Here is a 19470-nt window from a genome sequence, read left to right as displayed (position 1 = left end):
GGCCAGGTGAACTTGCCTTTTTGAGATAGCCCAAAGTTAACTGGCATGAGCAAAGATGCTCAAGTTGTAACAGGCATGTGAGTGACAGACACATAGGAGGAGTCACTTGATGGTGTAGCTTTAATGCACACTCCTCAGATGTGACTGCCACCAAAATGAGTGGCCTTCCTTTTTAAATTTCTTCTTCCACCCCCACCGAACTTTCAAGATCTTGTCCTTTGTGTGAGAAGGTGCCCTGGGCCTACCCATTTCTCTTCTAGGTACACATGCAACAGAACTGACAAAGAGTAATGAAAACAAGTATTTGTGCATGTGCACCACTGACAAGCTACAAGACGGACACTGTGCAAATGGCTATGCATGAATAAGCAGATAATATAAATGGCATATACACACACTCAATGGCAGGTCATTAGTCAGGCATAAAAAAAGAATGTAGGGTTTGAGAGATGGCTCAGGGGATAAGAGCACTGACTGCTCTTCCAGAGGACCTGGGTTCAATTCGTAGCACCTGCATGGCAGCTCACAACTGTCTGTAGTGCCAGTTCCAGGGGGACATGACACCAATGCACATAAAATAGATAAATTAAAAAGAAACTGGGTCAGATAGATGGCTCAATGGGTAAACGTACCTCAAGCCTAATGATCTGAGTTCAAATCCAGGGCCCCACATGGTGAAAGGACAGACTCAATTCCTACAACTTATCCTCTGACACCCCTACACCCCCACACCCCCACACACAGAGTGGGGAATGAATTTTAAAAAGGAATGTAGTACTGAAATATGCTAGAATATGGATGGACCATGAAACCACTATACTACATGATTATGCCAGACACAGAAGCCGCAGATTGTAGGGTTCCATGTACATGAAGTCTGGAATAGGTAAATCCAGAGAGACAAGATTGCAGAGTGTTAAGTGTTAGGAGCAGAGAAGAAGAGGTGATGGGAAATAAACACTTAGCTGGTCCAAAGTTCTATTCAGGATGATGATAACATTTCAGAACTAGACAAAAGTAGTAGCTAGAGAATGCTATAAACGAACTAAAAGCCACTGAAGTGATCACTTTGTGATCATTACTTTTATGTGACATGAATCTTACCTCAACGCCTTTTGATTGAAAGCACCCTCAGTCTCTCACTGGTAGGTACCCAGTCCCTTGTTCCCATGTATGGAGTGGCAGCCAGTAGCTTCTCTAGAGCCTAGCATCCCATCACACCCTCCCGGTCAGTGAAGTCCCCAGCTGAGGACATGAAAGGAAAAAAGCTAAGAACTGAGATGTCTTCGACATGGGGTCACTCCATAGAGGTCTCTGGCAGGAAAAACAAAAATCTGTGCTCCAGGGACCTTGAATGGTCAAAGGCAAAAGGCAAAGAAGTCCCATAACTTTTCTAGTGCCTTAACCCAAACTGCACAGGTTCCCGCCAACCTGTGTTCTTCCCCACAGAGGAGGAAAAATGGGGTCTGTTTTCTTGCTCAGCCAGATTGGATGCTGCTCATTTTTCCAAAGGGTCAAAGGTAAATGAGTAACAGGCCTATAATTTGGCGCAAGGGGGAAGCCTTTCAAAGATCTCCTGGGGGTTTGGACAGCTCCATGCTCCAAGCTCTACAAGGAAGAAAGGGTTTCCTATCTGGCCTTTAGCACCCAGAACCTAACAGAAGCTCAATAAATGGATGGGCAGAAGAAGAAATGAAGTAGTGTTCCACTACCCTCCATGAGCTCAGGAGAAATGGGCCTTGGCTGGAGTCAATCCAACTTAAGGAAACCCACATTTATAACCCAAGTCAGTTCCCTCTCCTTTACTTAAAGGAACACTGTAAATAGTGATGTTCCTTTGGGGACTTAGAAGAGTTCAGTCCCTAGAAACCATTCAGAACTGGAGGAGCCTTACATAGTGAGAAAAGCTATGCATGAAGTACAAGTCAGATGACCACAGAAAATGGAGCCCTTAGCATCCTACATGGGTTTGCTTCATTTTCTGCTTCTGCTAGGGGAGGATGAGACAATTCATCTCTGGAGCACCTGGCCAAGCAAGTGCTTGAAGATGAAAAGGAGAGCACTTTTAAAAGTCGCAGCCAGACAGGTGAGCGGGAATTGAAAACAAAAACCAAAACAACCTCCATCTCAAAAGGCCCAAATAAATAAACATGTCCAAATTCCACAAATATGCACCTAGATATGAGGGCTAGCATGGGAAGAGTGCTTCCCTACTCTCCTACCTTATGACCTCAACCCTACCTTGTGGTTCCTGGGGAACTGGTGAGCTATTATCCAGGGATGAAAGAGAAGAGAGGGACTGCTCAGTTTGAGGCATCCAGAGTCCCCAATGATTACTATCATGAATGCGCTCAATGCCACTGAATTAGTCACTTGAACTTTGTTATATTAGATGAATTCCATTGCCTTTTAAAAGACAGGGTCTTGTTGCTCACATAAGTAGTATGTGCTAGCCTGGAACTCACTGTGTAACCAAGGACAGCTTCATGACCCCAGCAATTTTCCTACCTTAGCCTCCTGCCTCTGGCCAGTGCTCAACTTCAGGTGTGTGACACCACACACAGCTGTCTCACCTTCATTTTTTTTTAAAAAAGGTGCTATCTATCACCTGTTCAGTCACTCGTCATCAAAAGGGCTTTGGGGCCTAAGTCCTCTCTGCCTGGGGGGCCTGCTGGCTCCTACAAATGCCTGCCTCTACTGGAGGATCATGTCAAGGTCTGAGTCTAGGTTGCTAGAACTTTCCCTAATAACAAGAGTGCTGCCCTTACATGGAGAAGTTGCTCCAGTCTATTAACACTCCCTTGGAGCATGACCTCCCTACCCATGAATTGAGAAACATGTGACAAGACCTGAATGAAGATGCCCAGATAGGCAAGAGTACTGGAGTTTAGGAAAGTCTCCTATGGATTTTATAACATGAACTAGCACTTTAGTTAGGGAATGGGGTGTCAAAAGGCTAGCTATATGTCAGTGAGAAGTTGCAGTGGATAGAAGTGCTTGCTGCAGGAGCCTGATGACCTAACTTTCATCTCCTGAAGTTGTCCACCCAACTCCACATGTAGGCCTTGGCATTCATTCATGAATGCACCTCCTCCCACACTCACACATTTAAAATCTTTTTAGCTGAATGTGGTGGCACAAACCTTTAATACCAGCGTTCAGGAGAAAAAGGCAGGTAGATATTATTTAAGAGAAAGCTTCCGGGCTGGAGAGATGGCTCAGAGGTTAAGAGCACTGACTGGTCTTCCAGAGGTCCTGAGTTCAATTCCCAGCAACCACATGGTGGCTCACAACCATCTGTAATGAGATCTGGTGCCCTCTTCTGGCCTGCAGTCATACATGCTGTATACATAATAAATAAATAAATCTTAAAGAGAGAGGGAGAGAGAGAGAGAGAGAGAGAGAGAGAGAGAGAAAGCTTCATACCTCTGAGTTTGAGGCTTGCCTGGTATACATAGCAAGTTCCAGGCCAATCAGAGCCGCATAGTGAGACCCTGGCTCAAAAAGTCTTTTAAAAAGAATACCTAGGAGATTGGTATGAGTTTATAGAAATATAGGGGAAGAAGTGCTTATTTCTCATTTTTAGCCAATAAAAATAGTGTCAATCAGGTGTAGAGGTGAACGCTTTTAATCCTACACTCAGGAGGCAGAGCCAGGTGGATTTCTGCCAGTCTGGTCTACATAGGAAGTTCTAACACAGCCATGACTGCATAGACCCTGTCTCAAAAAAAAGTGTCAACATTTAGACTCCTTTGGAGTTTTCGAGAAGAGGTCAGGAACGAAAAGAGAGTTCATTTAGTCAATAAAGTAGCCAGAGGTATTAATTTACTTGACCTTTCCTTTGCAGAGGGCACTTTCTAGCCAGAGAGTTCCCCTCCAATTAGACAAGTTATGAAATGCAAAGCTTTATGAAATGCCTTCATTATACTGGCATACTCTAGATGTTAGTCTGTACATGGTTCTCGGAATCCAGAGTGCATCTAAGACAGAGTGAGCATGTGGGAGGATGCTACAGATGCTGTACCCTTGGGGTGGCTCTGCAAAAGTGAGTACCAGTCATCATTGGTCCAAGTTAAGTGATTAATGAAAAGCAATCCTTAAGTGGCTGTGTCTCAAGAGGAACAGATGCTCAAGGACCTAGAGCCAGGGGGAAAGAACTGGAAAAGGAAGCCTCCAGTCCCCCAGTCCAAGGTCAGTCAGGCTGGAGGCCCTGAGGCCTATACTTCAAGGGTTAGTTAAGTTCAATGGGACCTGCCTGGAGGTTGGCTGAGCTCAAGGCAAAACTTCCCTAGGTAACCCTTGCCTCCCTGCAGCCTCTACAATATAAAGGTAGTATTCCTCATCTCTTTCCCCTTCTGTGGGAACCTTTAGTACAGGTTCTCTTAGTTCCTCCATTAGTAGCTACTTAGCGAACCTTTCTTAAGTAAGCATGACTCCCTACCTGGGAACCAAATACTGCATCCTTTGCGGGGACAGTTGGTGACTAATGGGGCCAAAGCTTAGGGGAAAGGAGGGAACAGACTGTTCTAGCACAGCTGAAGCCTGTGAGGAGGGTCATAGCTGCAGCACCCAGCACTCAGGCAACCTCAAGGACTAAGCCACGTATGTCGTCTCAAAATGTTAAAGGTTCCTGTGATAAAGTCAGAAGGGACTGATGCTGAGCATACTCAAACTGGATTCCCCTCTTTCATTCCTCCATCCTACCTGCCTAATCAGTCAGAGCAACCTACCTACCTGCAGACACACAGTGCTACCCTCTAGAGAAAAGTATCAATGTGGTGGCTTCTGCTCCTGATTATGGGCCTGAACATGACGCTTCCCTAGAAGATGGAGGGTGGGGAAGAGAGAGAGAATGTAGAGAAGGGGAATAATGGAGTGCACAGGAAATATCAAAGTTACCATGGGAAAAGGGCCTGAGGACTAAAGCTTCAGAAAGGGTCTCAGAAGTACCACTTTAATCACAATCAAGGAGAGATTGCAGAAAGAGCAAAAGGGGACTATCTGTTCTCTACCAATGACATTCCATTCATAGCACAGGTCAACGTATCTTGCTCCCAGCTAAGAGTATATAGCCAATCTCCCATCAGGAGGCCTGCTCCAGACACCTAGTGGTGAAATGAGTCCCTGTAGGAGGTTAGGGCCTAACAGAGGTAGTGATGTGGACACTCACAGCAAGGGGCTTTTTAAAAAAAGATTTATTTATTTATTATGTATACAGCATGTATGACTGCAGGCCAGAAGAGGGCACCAGATCTCATTACAGATGGTTATGAGCCACCATGTGGTTGCTGGGAACTGAACTCAGGACCTCTGGAAGAGCAGTCAGTGCTCTTAACCTCGGAGCCATCTCTCCAGCCCGCAAGGGGCTTTTAAAAGTAACTAGAGATTCCTAAGACCCTGAAGGAATATGTGAGGAGGGTAGACACCCCTTCATGGGGGCTGTCTAGGACAGAGTCATTGAAGAGACACCCCCCCACACCACCACCACCACAGGTTGAGGAGTCCAAGGCCAACCTTGATGATTCTGGCTGTAATTCTGGTCCATGCTTACCACTGAGAAAGCGCTTCATGTTATCACTGCTGGCCAGCTTCATGGCTGTCTGACCTGAGTAGGTAGCCAGTGTGGGATCAGCTCCATAGGATAGCAAGAGCCAGATGGTCTCCAGGTTGTCATTGACCACAGCATCATGAACTGGCCTGTGGAGGTCATATAGAGTCAGTGAGACGGTACTCAAGCAGGGAGTTCTTAGGCTTCAGCCTACCAAATTAGGAGGGTGGGGAGGGGGAGATGATATTGTGGTGACCTCAGGATATCCTCAATGCAATGTGGGTAAGATTCAGGGAAGAGAAGCCACTCCCTGCAACTCTTATCCTATCTAGCCATGTCTTTATCTTCTCTGTATCTCCTTTTCTTCTCTCCCATATCTCTCTCCTTTATGTTCCCCTGCATCTTCAGACAGTATCTAGAGCCCAGTGTAGATCTACTACTTCAGCAGAGAACAAGGTGGAAGTTAAAACTAAAGCAGATGTGGGTGGTTGCTTAAGAAGGACCCAGATGACTGCTCAAGGGCAGGGATGTGTAGGGAGGCTCTATACCAGGTAGCAGCCAAGCAGAGCCTATACATTTTGATCTGGGTCCTTCTACTTGGAATGCAGCATCCTTTGGAACCTTTCTGAAGTAGGTGCTCTGAGGAGAGTAGGTGTAACTTCTTCAAAACAAAGTGAGTGTTTATGTTTGTGTATGTGTGTGCATTAATATGCCATTGCATTTACTTATTATTTATTGTGTGTGTGCGTATGCGTGAATATGTGTGTGGAAGTCAGAAGACAACCTGCAGGAATCAGCTGTCTCCTTCCATCATGGGGAAGCCAAGGTTGTCAGGCTTGGTGGCAAGTGCCTTTACATACCAGGCTAACCTCACAGACCCAGGTAGCTTATTTTTTTAAGTGCACAGAGACCAAATCACAAAAACCAAATCTGGAATGTCACTATAAGATTAGCTTCCTGCTTTGATCCTAAGACATCAATTCCACATGAGACAAGTGGCCCACCAGGATGATATTCAGGAAGGTTGAATGGACCTGGCATTGGACAGGATGAAGCCTGGACAAGTTCAGCCTTCCCTTAGTCCAGTATGGACTGACCACCGAGGAACTCATCAGCTCCTGCTCTAAGCTGGCTCCCCTTAGCCCACAGAAATCCTTTCAAAGGCTTCCTGGAAAGGCCTTTTTGACACCAGCAGCTGGTAAGCTGCAAGCATCCCAGCTGGAGTGAGACCTCCACAGTGAAGGACTGAACTGCGTTTTGAGACTTGGCAGAGGAACAGCTTTCTTGCCTTGTGCCGTCCTGCGAGCTGCAGTTCACATTAGCCCCATGTTGCAACAGGATGTTCAGGATATCAGTCCAGCCCCGGGAACAGGCCTCGTGCAGGGCTGTGTAGCCCGCATTGTCACGGTGATTCACGTCCTCACTGTGCTTCTGGAGGCAGTAGAGAACAACGTCCTGTGGGGATGGGGACAGCTCTGTGAGCAAAGAGAAGTCTAATTTTTGGAATCCTCCCTGTTAGACTTACCACTCTGTCAGTGTCTGACAAGTCCCAGAGCCTGTCCTTTATATGTGGGAGCAAAAGACACATTTCAAAATCTTCTGTGAACAAAGCCAGTCCTCAGCTTCCATGGCCAGGGCCCCAGCTCTGAGCTGTTCCCTTGGCATGAGGAAGACATTTCTTATGGCCAAGAGTACTACTCATCTAGGTGATGATCACTGGAGTGAGGTCCTCAGAGTGGGCCTTGCTGCTGCCCAGAACCCACCTTTTGAGCTTTAAAAGACACAGATGGGGAGGTCTGGTGTTTGTTTTTTTTTTGTTTTTTTTTGTTTTTTTTTTTTTTTTTTTTTTGAGATAGGGTTTCTCTGTGTAGCTTTGGAGCCTTTCTTGAAACTCACTCTGTAGCCCAGGCTGGCCTTGAACTCATAGATATCTGCCTGGCTCTGCCTCCCACGTGCTGGGATTAAAGGCCCAGTGAGGTCTGTTCTTGACAGGGTCATTCCAGTCACTGCACCAAGCACAACTCCGTTTTGTTTTCTTCTTTTGAGACAGAGTCTCACTGTATTCCAGGCTGGCCTTAAACTCCCTATGTAGCCAAGGATGACCTTGAATTTCAGCTCTTCCTGTCTCTGCCTCCTGAATACTTGGGTTCCAGACATGGAGCACTCCACTCAGTGTATGCAGTGCTGGGAATTGAGCCTAGGGCTTTGGGTTTGCTAGGCAAAGCATCGGAACTACATCTCTAGCCCCACAGTACACTTCTGTCCCTCAGCCTCAGATCACGCCTACCTTCCTGGGGCTGAGGCGACAAGGTGACAGGACCAGAGGTGGAACTCAAGTGACTTGAAGCACTCCTGCTAGCCTAGGACAAGGCTATGGATAAAGTGGGATGGGGGTTGGCAGTGCTCTTGGGTGACAGGTCATGGTACCCACTATTGTTCTGCTGTCAACACTTTCAGGTGGAGAAAACGACTAAGAGCCTGGCTGTGCCTGTTGCTTCCTGCACACAGAAAGCATCCTGTTGCCTTTATGTGGACCTCCTACACTCTCACTAACAGAGATGCCCACTCTTCTCCAGACCAAGTTCCAGTTCTGGTCTTGGCTTCTCCAATGTTCGCCTGTTTGTTGATTCCGCAGAGACTGGTAATCAGTACATATTCAGGTCTCCCTGATAGCCATACAGACATCCACACTAAATATTCAACAAAGGTAAACTGGCTGCTTGATGGGGCACCATGAAAGCTGCAGAGCAGTCTGTACACTCATAGGTACGGAAAGCCTAATACAGAAGGCAAACTGTAATGTAGTTAAACCCACATCCGCAAATAAATCCAGAAGAAATCATCATGGAGAAAGGCGAAGATACATATTCAAGGGTATCTGTGTGTCAACAAAAAGTGGAAAGGAGGGGTTGGGGATTTAGCTCAGTGGTAGAGTGCTTGCCTAGCAAGCGCAAGGCCCTGGGTTCGGTCCTCAGCTCTGAAAAAAAAAAAAAGTGGAAAGGGATGTAAATGTATACCAACATTCAGCCTCAGGGAAATTCATCAAGGTAAATGGGGGAGTCCTTCCACTCTTCAGCACTTGGGAGTCAAAAGGCTTGTTTGAACTCAGACAAAAATACTGTCATGAAGGATACTGAACACCATTTATCTTGTATTTTTTTTTTTTGAGATAGCAGAGGTAGCCAAGGCTAGCTTTGAATTCACTATGTAGCTGAGGCTAGCTTTTAACTGCTGATTTGCCTACCTCTACCTCCCAGGAGTTGGGGCTACCACCTGGGTAATCCACTATACACATCTTGCCATATCATTTAATATTGCTAACTCTAGGTTTTTCTTTGCAATAAGACATACCTGAATAGGCTTACATCAAAGTTCTTAATATGACTACTGCTTTGTTTGCCCTCCTTCCCACGTATAAGCAAGTGGGGTTAGCTCTGGCTTTGTTTAGTGAACATGCTCTTGTCCCTTCTACATGAAAGCCAAAATGAAGAGAAACCACAGGAGTTATAAAGTGTGAACAGTAATGGCCGTATGTCCCTCTTGGTTGGGGAAGCCACTACATAAGTAAGGTAAGACAAATCCCCTTCCTAACCTAGGGATGTAGCAGATGCTGTTGTGTACTATTTCAATTGCATTTATCCTGAGTTGACTTTTCAATGAGCTTACCTTCCCACATACTGAGATAAGACAAGGGGCAGAACAGCCTCAGAGGCAATGTGGACAGCAGAGGGAGACCAGCCAGACTTAGGCCCCAAAGGAGCCAATGGCATAGCTGCTCCCTGAGGTCCAGGCCAATGTCATCCTGTCATTGCCTGCCTGCTAGGGAGAGCTTACTCACCTTATAGCCCAGGCGAGCTGCTCGCTGCAGGAGGGTCTCACCAGCGTTTTTGTTCACTATGAGTCTCCGTGCCTCTGGAGGGATCTGTCGGGCAGTGGGTGACTCTGAGGCCTCTTCTGGGCCAGCACTTCGGTACTTAGAGGGTGTACATGGTTCTGTGGGCTTCACTGGAGTAGGAGATTTAGAAGATCGTGTCTTCTGCTGGCTCCAACGACCTTTGCTCTGGAAAGAAGTGAAGTCCTATGTCAGGCTAGGCAACATATCTGATTCATCATGACCATGCCATCTGGCTGTCAAAGCCACCTCACTACATCTACACTCATGCTGTGCTTTACTGACAGTATGCCAAGTGGCCCAGTCTACTGTCAGCTTGGAGACTGAAGGCTAGGCTAGTCACTAACCATGTGAGGTTATTTGCCAAATGAGGAAAGCTTCTACATTTCCTTGGGTGGATGTTCAGAGTACAAGATCCTCAGCCCCATAAACCATGGCATGGCAGGAGGCCTGAAAATTGGGTAGAGACAGCCCAGCTTCTCTAAAGCACTTGGCATGCCTCCTCTACTTGTGGCTGAGGTTCTGGATAAGCTGTGTCTGTAAGTAATAAGAACAAAGAAACACAAGAGACAGCAGTCTGCCTCATCACACTGTTCAATACCTTCACTCTCATTGTATAAACCTGTCCCCTTATCCAACCTCACAGGCTTTCCTTGTCTTTCATCATACCATGACCTAAGATTACATTCAGGCCCATCTACGACAGTGGACTGTGAGGCTCTGGAACCAGACAGGTTTGAAGTTTGCCTCTGCCATCCACTAGTTACAACACCTGAAGCAGAGCCTAACTCCTCTGAGCATTACTTTCTCCCTTGGAGGGCCTTTGAGATAAGCAACTACTACAAAGGCTGTGGATTACCAATATTCTAAGAGTTCTGTCCTCAGAGGTGACCCACGGTTGCTTCCCTTTGCCCCATTTTGATCTGAAGGTACATAGAAGGTTCCCATGCTTGCTTTCCTATACCCTCCTTGGTCTGTGGGGGCACAGGTCACTTGTATATTAAACTCAGGTTCTAGATGAGGAATAACTGTTGAAGTAACTGTATGTAAAGAACCACTTTATTCAAAGATGGGAGCAGCCTCAGCTGCACGTAGCTGAGAGTCTAAGGTAAGAAACTGAATGACACTCAGGAGGTGTTAGCAGAGTTTAAGTATACCCCGCAGACAAGAGAGACATGAATCCACTAGAAGCCAGAAAGAAGACTAAGGGTAGGTCCACCATAATGGACTCGACGCTATCCCTGACAGTCAAGCTCTTGTGTAGATCCCTTCCCATATGAGATAAGGCTCACCTAGGTAATCAACAGGAAACTGCAAAAGTGTGTGTGTGTGTGTGTGTGTGTGTGTGGTGACTTCCAAGGCCAGGTCCCCAAAGACATTGACTGTGGCTCCTGTATGAAACTCTCTCAAATAGTTTTCTGTGGTGAAAGCTAGTAGCTCTTTGGGGAGATCCATGAGGAAAGGAAAAGAGGCCTCCTGCCAATAGCCAGCATCATCACACCAGCCATGTGCATGAACTATACTGGAAGTACATCTTCTCAGGCTTCAAATAGATGTGGCCCTAACATCTCGACTGCAACCTCATGCAAAATCCCACACTAGGCTCAGCTAAGCTGCCCCGAATTCCTGAGCTCCAGAAACAGTGAGACAATACATGCTTATTGTTGTGTAAAGCCACTGGGTTTTAGAGTGATCTGTTATGTGGCATGATGGGGCTAACACGTATATGTACTCAGCCCTCAGAGCATCAAGTGTTCATTGAACCTGTGTCTTCCACACTACTCTACAACACTGTAGCCCCACTGCCCTCTTTCTGCACATCCAGAGCCTACTTAGAATCATCTAGTCTGGCAGCTCATTTCCTTATTTTTTTGCTGTTTTCTAGATGTCTGCGTCCCCTAGTAAGGTTGTTTTTCTTTTCTTTTCTTTTTAAATGTCCTTTAGGACTGTGTCTCATGACTCGGGGATCAAGCAACCCTTCTTTACCCCCTACACCTGGCTCTCCGACTAGTTCTTTAGCTCCTTAGGGACACAGTTCATACTGTCACCTTCTCTTTTGTTGTTGTTGCTTCCAGCACTGAAGTCAGAGCTGGGTATGTTATCAATCACAATTATGTATTGACTTGATTCAAGTTATCCATGTAAAACTCCTGGGAAGTCAGAAAAGTTACCTAGAAAGCTACATAAAGTCAAGAAAGAACACTAGCCAGGGCAGTGGTGGCACATGCCTTTAATCCCAGCACTCGGAAGGCAGAGGCAGGTGGATCTCTGTGAGTTCGAGGCCAGCCTGGGCTACAGAGCTAGTCCAGGACAGGCTCCAAAGTTACACAGAGAAATCCTGTCTCAAAAAACCAAAAAAGAAAGAAAAGAACACTAGCAGATAAACTATGCAGGTCCAGGGAATCTGTGCCCTCCCGTAAATCTGAAAATCACAAGCAGTAATGATTAGTTTCTGTACAAGCCCTAGCAAGAAAGCACCAACCATGAGGCTATGGTACTGTGTTTTCACCAGGGAGATGGAGAATACAATGGCAGGACTGGAAGACACAGGGTCATGTACCCAGGTTTTTGCTAAGCTAAGCCAGGCTCCAAAGGGTACATTTCTTTCTGGAGGCCAGGCTGCTAGAGCAGGCAAGAAGACTGCCTGGGAGGGGGAGGAGTGAGAACAAGTAGGGGGACCCCTCCCCCTCTCTCCTTCCCCCTGGCTCTGAGCCCCTGCTTTAGTGTTGCAGGAGCGTCCCCCAATCCTCCCCCTGCATTGCTTCCTACTACAAAGCCCTGTGCCATGGGGGCAACTGGAGCAGGTGGTGATGACTGGGAGAGAAAGAAAGGCGAGAGGGAGGATGGGAGGCCCTGGGGAGAGACAAAACCTCCTCTAGGAGATCGTTTTAGCAGACATATCGCCAGACAGAACAACCAGACTGAAGCATAAGATTGTGCTGCTGAGGGTCAAGCGGCTGGCTACCTTTGTGTGGGATGGGGCCATCTGAGTGTCCAGGAAAGATGGTGAGGAGCAGGTAGGATCCTGGGACCTCTACCTCTCTCAGAACTACTTAAAGGTGACAGTGTTTTCTGCCTACTCACCTACTTCCCAGGGATGTCCCAGAAATAGGCAGAAAGCACCTAGTCAGAGACTGCAAGGCACACTGACAACCAGGGCTCCTCCCAAGGCAGACAAATTTCTTTCATGTCCTGACTCTGGCAAACAGGACCACTGAGTCACTTCTCACAAGTCCTTTAAATGACTGGAATACAAGCGCCTACCTCCAAGAAACACTCAGGAATTAAGAGTGAGAACAGGAGGCCTGGGGCTATGGCTCAGTGGGTAAAAGCAATTGCCATACAAGCATGAGGACCCGAGTTTGAATCCCCAGAACCCATATAAAAGCTGGAGTTGTGCTACAAGTGCCTATAAACCCAGCACTCTGTGGGAAGACGGGAGGTGGATACAGAAAATTTCATGCCAGCTTGCCCAGTGTATGTAACAGGAAAACAAGAAAGAGACTGTCTCAAACAAGGTAGAAGGCAAAGACCTACTGTCAAGGTGGTCCTCTGACCCCTACACTTGTGCTATGGCATGAGTGTGCATTTACACACAACACAAACACATACATTAAATAAAAAGAGCGACGACAGGAAAGAGGCACTTAGTTCACAGCAGGTTTCTGTACTCGTCAGTGGCCCCTATCTTTCTCATAATCGAAGTGTTACAGGGAATTGGCTAGCCTGCCATGCCAGGCCACAGTTGGTCATGCTGTACCTCCAGTTCTCTCACCCCTGTCTCTGCTGAACTGCAAGGATGCATACCAAGCCTCCGAAAACACTTTACGGTTATCAAAGCCTGTCACAGACATTGCCTCCTTTGTTCCCTGCAAGCACCCTTGTGAGACAGAAAGGGCAAGGAGCATCAGCTCCATTTTAAAAGATGAGCAAAATAGACTTGAGTGCCTTGTCTAAGCTGCAACAAGGATTCATGAGGGAGGAAGGAGGAAGGGGTGGGGGAAGACAAGCATCCATCCTTTCTCTGCTAGTACTGTTTGGGAATTCCTACTTGAAAGCTAGACAGAAGGGTAAGAATCTAACTAACCAAACCAGCCCAATGTGGCCTTTTTATTTTGGGTTGTCAATGACAGATATCTATCATAGGTGCACACTAGACCTTCACTTCCTTCAAATGTAAAAGTCACCCAGCATGAGGACTGTCTTATTTTTTCTTTAGTGGTACCTGGAAGAATCTGACACCAACACCAACTGTTATAAACATCAGAACCAAAGGAACAGGTGATTTTGAAAAAGAGTCAAAGAATGCTTGCCAGACTAACTGGTGAGTAGCCAACCTAGGCTTCCTCCAGAGGCAAAGGAACAGGGGAGAGAGCGGAAAAAAGCAGCTAACCCAGACCCTCAAGAAACCTTGGTCTAGAGAACCAAATCCTGGATTCTACAAGTTGGCTTCTACCTTTATTGTCTCAGGGAGCTCCGTGACTGGTGTCTAGTGAGTTAAGCTCAGACAAAAGCTTCTTGATTAGATGTTAACAACCTACTCAGGCTAGCACCCTGCCACATCTTTTAACCATATCTTAACTCAAAGGAGATACAAAGATTGTTGGGGAAAAGAAATCAGGGGTCAAACCATAGAGTTAACTATAACTTTAGTTTCCACTCTTTAAACCTGCCCCAACCCTTCTGGAACTAGTTTCAAATACTTGCATACACATCAGTTGACTTCTCTATCTACTTGTTTCCTTCACCCTCCCTGAGGAAATTCCTGCCAGAGGCATCGAGTAGAAAGTCTGCCTCTCTAGCCCATATCCCACCCCCACGTTCATCTCTTTGGTGGCCACACACCCTTGCCTCTTCTGAGATGTTTGCCATGTGCTTGGTCTTGCACTTTCGTTTTCCTGAAGGCTTTTCTGAATTTTCAAGGCAGGCTGGCTCCTCCAGGTTATTTGGGAGGAAACCGTTTGGTGAGTCCGAGATCCCCTGGGCTTTGCTGGACAGGAGAAGGTTCCTGTTCCTGAGACAGTGCTCTGAATTTTGGGAAGTCTTCTGCTTACGGGCCTTTGAATCTGAATAAGAAACAGGAAAGAATGACTGTAAGAGAAAAGGAACACCATCCTTTATTGCTTCACCATACAAATCCCTCTTCTATCTACAGGAGGCAGTTTTCAGCCCTGCCAGCAGAGGGCAGTCCATCTGGCTGGCCCCTCCAAATATGGGTCATTTAAAAAGGATCTCCCCATAGCCCAGAGCCAACCAGAATCTCTTTTCAGCCTTTTCTCCATCCTCTTTCTTTCTCCAAAATGAAAACCAATTTAGCAGTTTTGCTTAAGTATCGAGTACAGTGGGATATAAGATCAAAGTAGAAGGCTGAGTTTATGATTTCAGTTCTCCCCACCCAACTATCCTGTTTGTTACTGTCTGAAGACACCAAGATCAATACAACAGAAATTCCCCAATCCAGAAGGTATTATGAGCCTACTTGACTAATGTCTAATGGCAGAAAGCTACTGCTTTCCTTGATTGGAAATCAAGTCATTGGTATCACTGGTACATGGCACCACGTGTCTAGAACTGTAATTTCATAAAGCTCTTCTACAAACTCTACTAGCATGAGCCTCACACCATATGGTCTGCCCTAAACCTCTTATATAGGTGTATGGCTTGTATGTGTGGGTGTGTATGTATGCAGTTGTGTGAGTGTGGGCACAAGTGTGCTACAGTGAGCATATGAAAGTCAGAGGCTAACATCAGGTATCAGTTTTCTCCTTCTACCTTGCATTGAGGCAGGGTCTCTCTTGTTTGTTGCTGCACTATGTAACAAGTCAGCCTTGAACTCAACATGTGCCAATGGCTCTGACTTTCTGATTCTCTTGCCTCCACCTCCCAAGTGCTGGGATTACAGGCATATTCGGCCCCCAGCCAATTTCTGTAGTACTGGGAATCAAACCCAAGCCTTTGTGCATTGTAGGCAAGCATCCTAACCAATTAAAAATTACTACATTCTTATCTCTGGCTTACCATTAACTATGCAATGGAATAGAAGCAATCCATAATCCCTTTGAACCTCCGTTTCCCTATCTATAAATTGGGAGAATATCATTCAAGTCCCAGAAATGGTAGCAGAATTAATTGAGGTGATACAAGAAAAATTTTCTTCTTTTTTTAAAAAAGATTTATTTATTTATTTATTTATTCATTCATTCATTCATTCATTCATTCATTCATTCATTCATTTATTTATTATGTTTACAGCAGGCCAGAAGAAGAGCAGTCAGTGCTCTTAACCTCTGAGCCATCTCTCCAGCCGCCAAGAAAAATTTTCTTCTATAAAGTGTAGCAAATGGGACCAGGAAACTCCAAAAGAGGTCCTTCTGACTGAAAGACCTGATAACTCAAGCTGGGAGTGGTGGCATATGCTGTTAATCCTAGCACTTGGGAGGCAGAAGCAAGCAGATCTCTGAGTCTCTTGAGGCCAGCCTGGTCTACATAGTGATTTTCAGGACAGCCAGGGCTACATAATAGAGACCCCCCACGCACAAAAAAAGAAAAAGCTAGTAGTTCTATGAGAAGCTTCCAAGCTAGGAAAGCTGCCTTCATTAGAGAGGACTGGGTAATACATAACTTTATCATCCTTACAAGAGGCAGAGGCTCATTCATGACCAATCCATTATGGTTCTGGCAAAAGAAGGGGAAAATTGCCCCACTTGTTCAGATAGTCAATGTAAAAGAGCTCAATTACCCTCAAGTGTAGGGATAGGCATCATATATATCTCCACTTAAATGAGTCAGAAATGAGGTTAAGCCTTCTTTGCATTATAGTATACCCAGGATCTACTGCCTACTCAATGTGAGCTGCTTTTGTTTAGCTAGTAAGGGGACATATTTATCAGCAGCTCAGAGTGAATATACTATAAGAGACGATTGTTGCTTCAAGAAGAGCGGTCAGAGAATAAGGAAAGACAAACGTGTTCCTATGGAATCTAGAGATGGGCTTTTTGTTCTATTAGAAACCCACTATGGGAAGAGGCCTGAATTGTACTTAATGAAGGATACTGGTATGAACCTCTTGTCTATCCCTCTATGATCATATTTAAAGCATTTGACATGGCCACTGAAGGTTTTCTTTCTGAACTGCCTGCTTTCACAGCTCAGGATCAACAAATACCTATGTCACCTCAAAACTTTACTATGACTTGAAAAAACTCCTTATGGCTTTAACTAAAAAAATCAGGTTTTACATATTTCAAACTTTTCTGTTGCCTTTAGAGAACTACATCTCATTTTAGTTTATGAGCAGAGGCATCCTAAGTATAGCAGCCAATGCCCTCCTTATTTGTTTTGAGACAGGATCTCACTATGCAGCCCAGGGTGGCTTCAAACTCACTGTCCTCTCACCTCAATCTCCTAAGCACTTGGATGACAGGCACCACACCTGGTTCCTCTTTCTCTTTAAACCCAAGATTCCAAAAGGGAGAACCTCCAAGACTTGACTCTTTCAAGCTAACCAGAACTCCCTAGTATGACACTGGCCCATGCCAAGAATGTCACAATGGCATGGACCACAGGTTCAGATGTCTATAAGAAACCAGAGGGCAAGGGTCTCCACATCCTCAGCTTACCTGTAGGCTAGTTTGAATTCCTTCCTTTCAGATTCAAAGCCACATACTCAAGGTGGATCTGAGTGACCTCCTGTGACAGGTGAAGACCACAGTACCAGTTCCTATCAGTCCTAAGGCCTTCAACTGGTGAAGAGGGGTTATGAATGCCACTGGGCCAAGGATTCCCAGCTGACTTGAAAACAGAACTAGCAGCCCCACGGCCAACCTTACCTGCTCTCCCTTTCCGCCGCTGCTCTTCTTCTTGTTCTGTCAAGTACTCCCCAGTCTGGTATTTTCGGCTCTTCTGTCGTCTCCGTTTCTTTCTCTTCACCAGGCCCTCCTCCTCATCTTCTTCCTCCTCTTCATTGGTGTCCCACATTTGCCGAGCAGCCTCTGTCCTCCAGGGCATCTCTCGGGCTCGCCACAGATGTCTGCGGCCTTGGCTCAGCAGGGTCTTGTCTTGGGCATGATGGCTGCGGTACTGGGTGTCCCTTTGGGTCTTTCTCACCTTTCTCCTCTTAGTTGGGGTGGGAGCCACCTCCTCCTCTTCCTCTGTAGGGAAGACCTCCTGGCTTCCCATGTCACTATCTGCCATACCAGCAAAAGAGCTGCAGATACTTCCTATGGATGAGAAATACAGAAGACTTTCAGTTGCTTCTTCAAGGGATTAAGTATGGTATAGACACAACCGTCCTAGGGGAAGGATTCGTAGAACAGAGTTCAAGTTCATGCTCTGTCACTTCTTACTGGTACATTTACCTCACAGGACTGAAGTCTTTCAGTCTTAAGTACTTACTTTATAGAGTCCAAAATACCACACAATTACGAAGTACTAGAAGTCATCCTTACTCATCCACGGCACAGTGCTACTTGAATTCATTTCACAAACTCTTGCTAAGTGTTTACCAGGAGCTAAACATAGCATAAAGGGCAGAAGAGAGCCACAGTTCTCTGCGGTTCAGTAAAGACATCTGAGCTGAAGGCAAGGAGGTAAGGAAGCCTGGTATTACAACTTAGGCCCCATAACTCTGTGGTTCCACCAGTAGAGCCAACAGAGCTACCCTGGTCAAGCAGAATCATCACAAAAGAAGAGTGTCCCTAACATAGAAGAAGCAAGGCGTCCCTTTCCTATGACATGGTTTGACTCAGGCATGTCCCAGTAGAACACAGCAGGCCACTTCCATTAAACTGATCCCACCCCCTACAGAGTAGCCAGAAGTTCAAGGGTGGAGTTTTCTTTCTAGTCCTTCTGCCCACCCACTGCCACCATTCCTTGCTGCTGGGAAAGCACACCCCTTGCACTCCTCATCACCCTGGGACAAACAGCATCTTTCCTACTCTCCTGGGCCACCTTGCCAAGAGGCTATTTTCTCTCTCCTCACTTACCCTTAACACTGCTAACAATAAAAGCACAATTCTAAATTGGCCTGGTTTTACACTACAGGAGATCTAACAGCTTTCTTAGAAGCAACACTACCATGTTTCTCCCAAAGCTCAGCTATTAACTCAACAATCCCTAGACCCCAGTGAGGTCAGCAGAAGACAGAAATGGTTGGAAGGAAAAAACAACCCTTGACCAAAGCTTCAAGTTGGTCAGACTGCTTAAAGACAGCAACTAGCCCACTAAACTTTGCATTATATGGACCAGGCAGGGAACAGAGTGTTCTAGTTAATCTAATATTATGGTTAATACACAATCACCATAGAAATCACACAGAAATCACCAATTTCCAAAGAATCAAATACAGCACAATGTGTTTAACACAAAAATGGGACTGGCCATAATGTAATCGCTCTTTGATGATTCAGAGGACACTTCAGGACTTTGTGAGGCCTCCAGGTTATAAGCCCCAGTTACCATAGAGCTTGCCATGTGCTGAGGTGGCACTTAACAGGACGTAAGATCATTGACTTTTCATCAGGCCATGCTTCTCCATTCTTCCAATTTGCATGGAAATCTGAATGAATGCAGGCAACCATCTCTGTCCTGTGTACCAACAGAGAGCCAGCCAAAAAGAGCACAAGCTGGAAACGACTATCTTCTTTAGACCCTAGACAAGTTCAATGAACCAAAAGTGATTGTGCCTGCCCAGAACACTCAATGGCACCTTTCTCCTCTTAGTTGGGGTGGGAGCCACCTCCTCCTCTTCCTCTTTTCTGCCATATCAGTAAAGGAGCTGCAGATGCATCTTATGATCATTGGGGCCCATCTCAAGTGCAGACATTCAACCTTTAGGCTTTAATCCCATCACCCTATGTGACAGGCATTATCAAAATTTCCTGAGTGGCAGGGGCCTTTCCCCTTTTCATCACTGGCTCTAAACAGGAGATAATGTCAAATCCCTAATCTAACATAGCTAAGCAAACCACCTACAACTGTAGATGATCCCTCTGCCCCTATCCAGGACTCTCTTGTCCCTGCAAGGAGCCTA

The 19470-nt window shown here is 46.0% G+C and overlaps 1 protein-coding gene across 1 annotated transcript in view; it reads right to left on the bottom strand.

The window, feature by feature from the left end:
* Nucleotides 1–19470, bottom strand: part of Bcorl1 (BCL6 corepressor like 1) — a 72176-nt gene that overhangs the window by 11067 nt on the left and 41639 nt on the right. The window contains exons 10-14 of the mRNA XM_036174673.1: nucleotides 17270–17659; nucleotides 14286–14506; nucleotides 9387–9608; nucleotides 6837–7003; nucleotides 5552–5697 (exon numbers count right to left, since the gene is read on the bottom strand). Of these exons, the coding sequence (XP_036030566.1) occupies nucleotides 5552–5697; nucleotides 6837–7003; nucleotides 9387–9608; nucleotides 14286–14506; nucleotides 17270–17659 (1146 nt within the window). The remainder of the gene's footprint in view (nucleotides 1–5551; nucleotides 5698–6836; nucleotides 7004–9386; nucleotides 9609–14285; nucleotides 14507–17269; nucleotides 17660–19470) is intronic.

Source organism: Onychomys torridus, chromosome X (assembly GCF_903995425.1).
Source record: "Onychomys torridus chromosome X, mOncTor1.1, whole genome shotgun sequence".
Taxonomy (NCBI): domain Eukaryota; kingdom Metazoa; phylum Chordata; class Mammalia; order Rodentia; family Cricetidae; genus Onychomys; species Onychomys torridus.
This window is presented reverse-complemented; position numbering and strand designations above follow the sequence as displayed.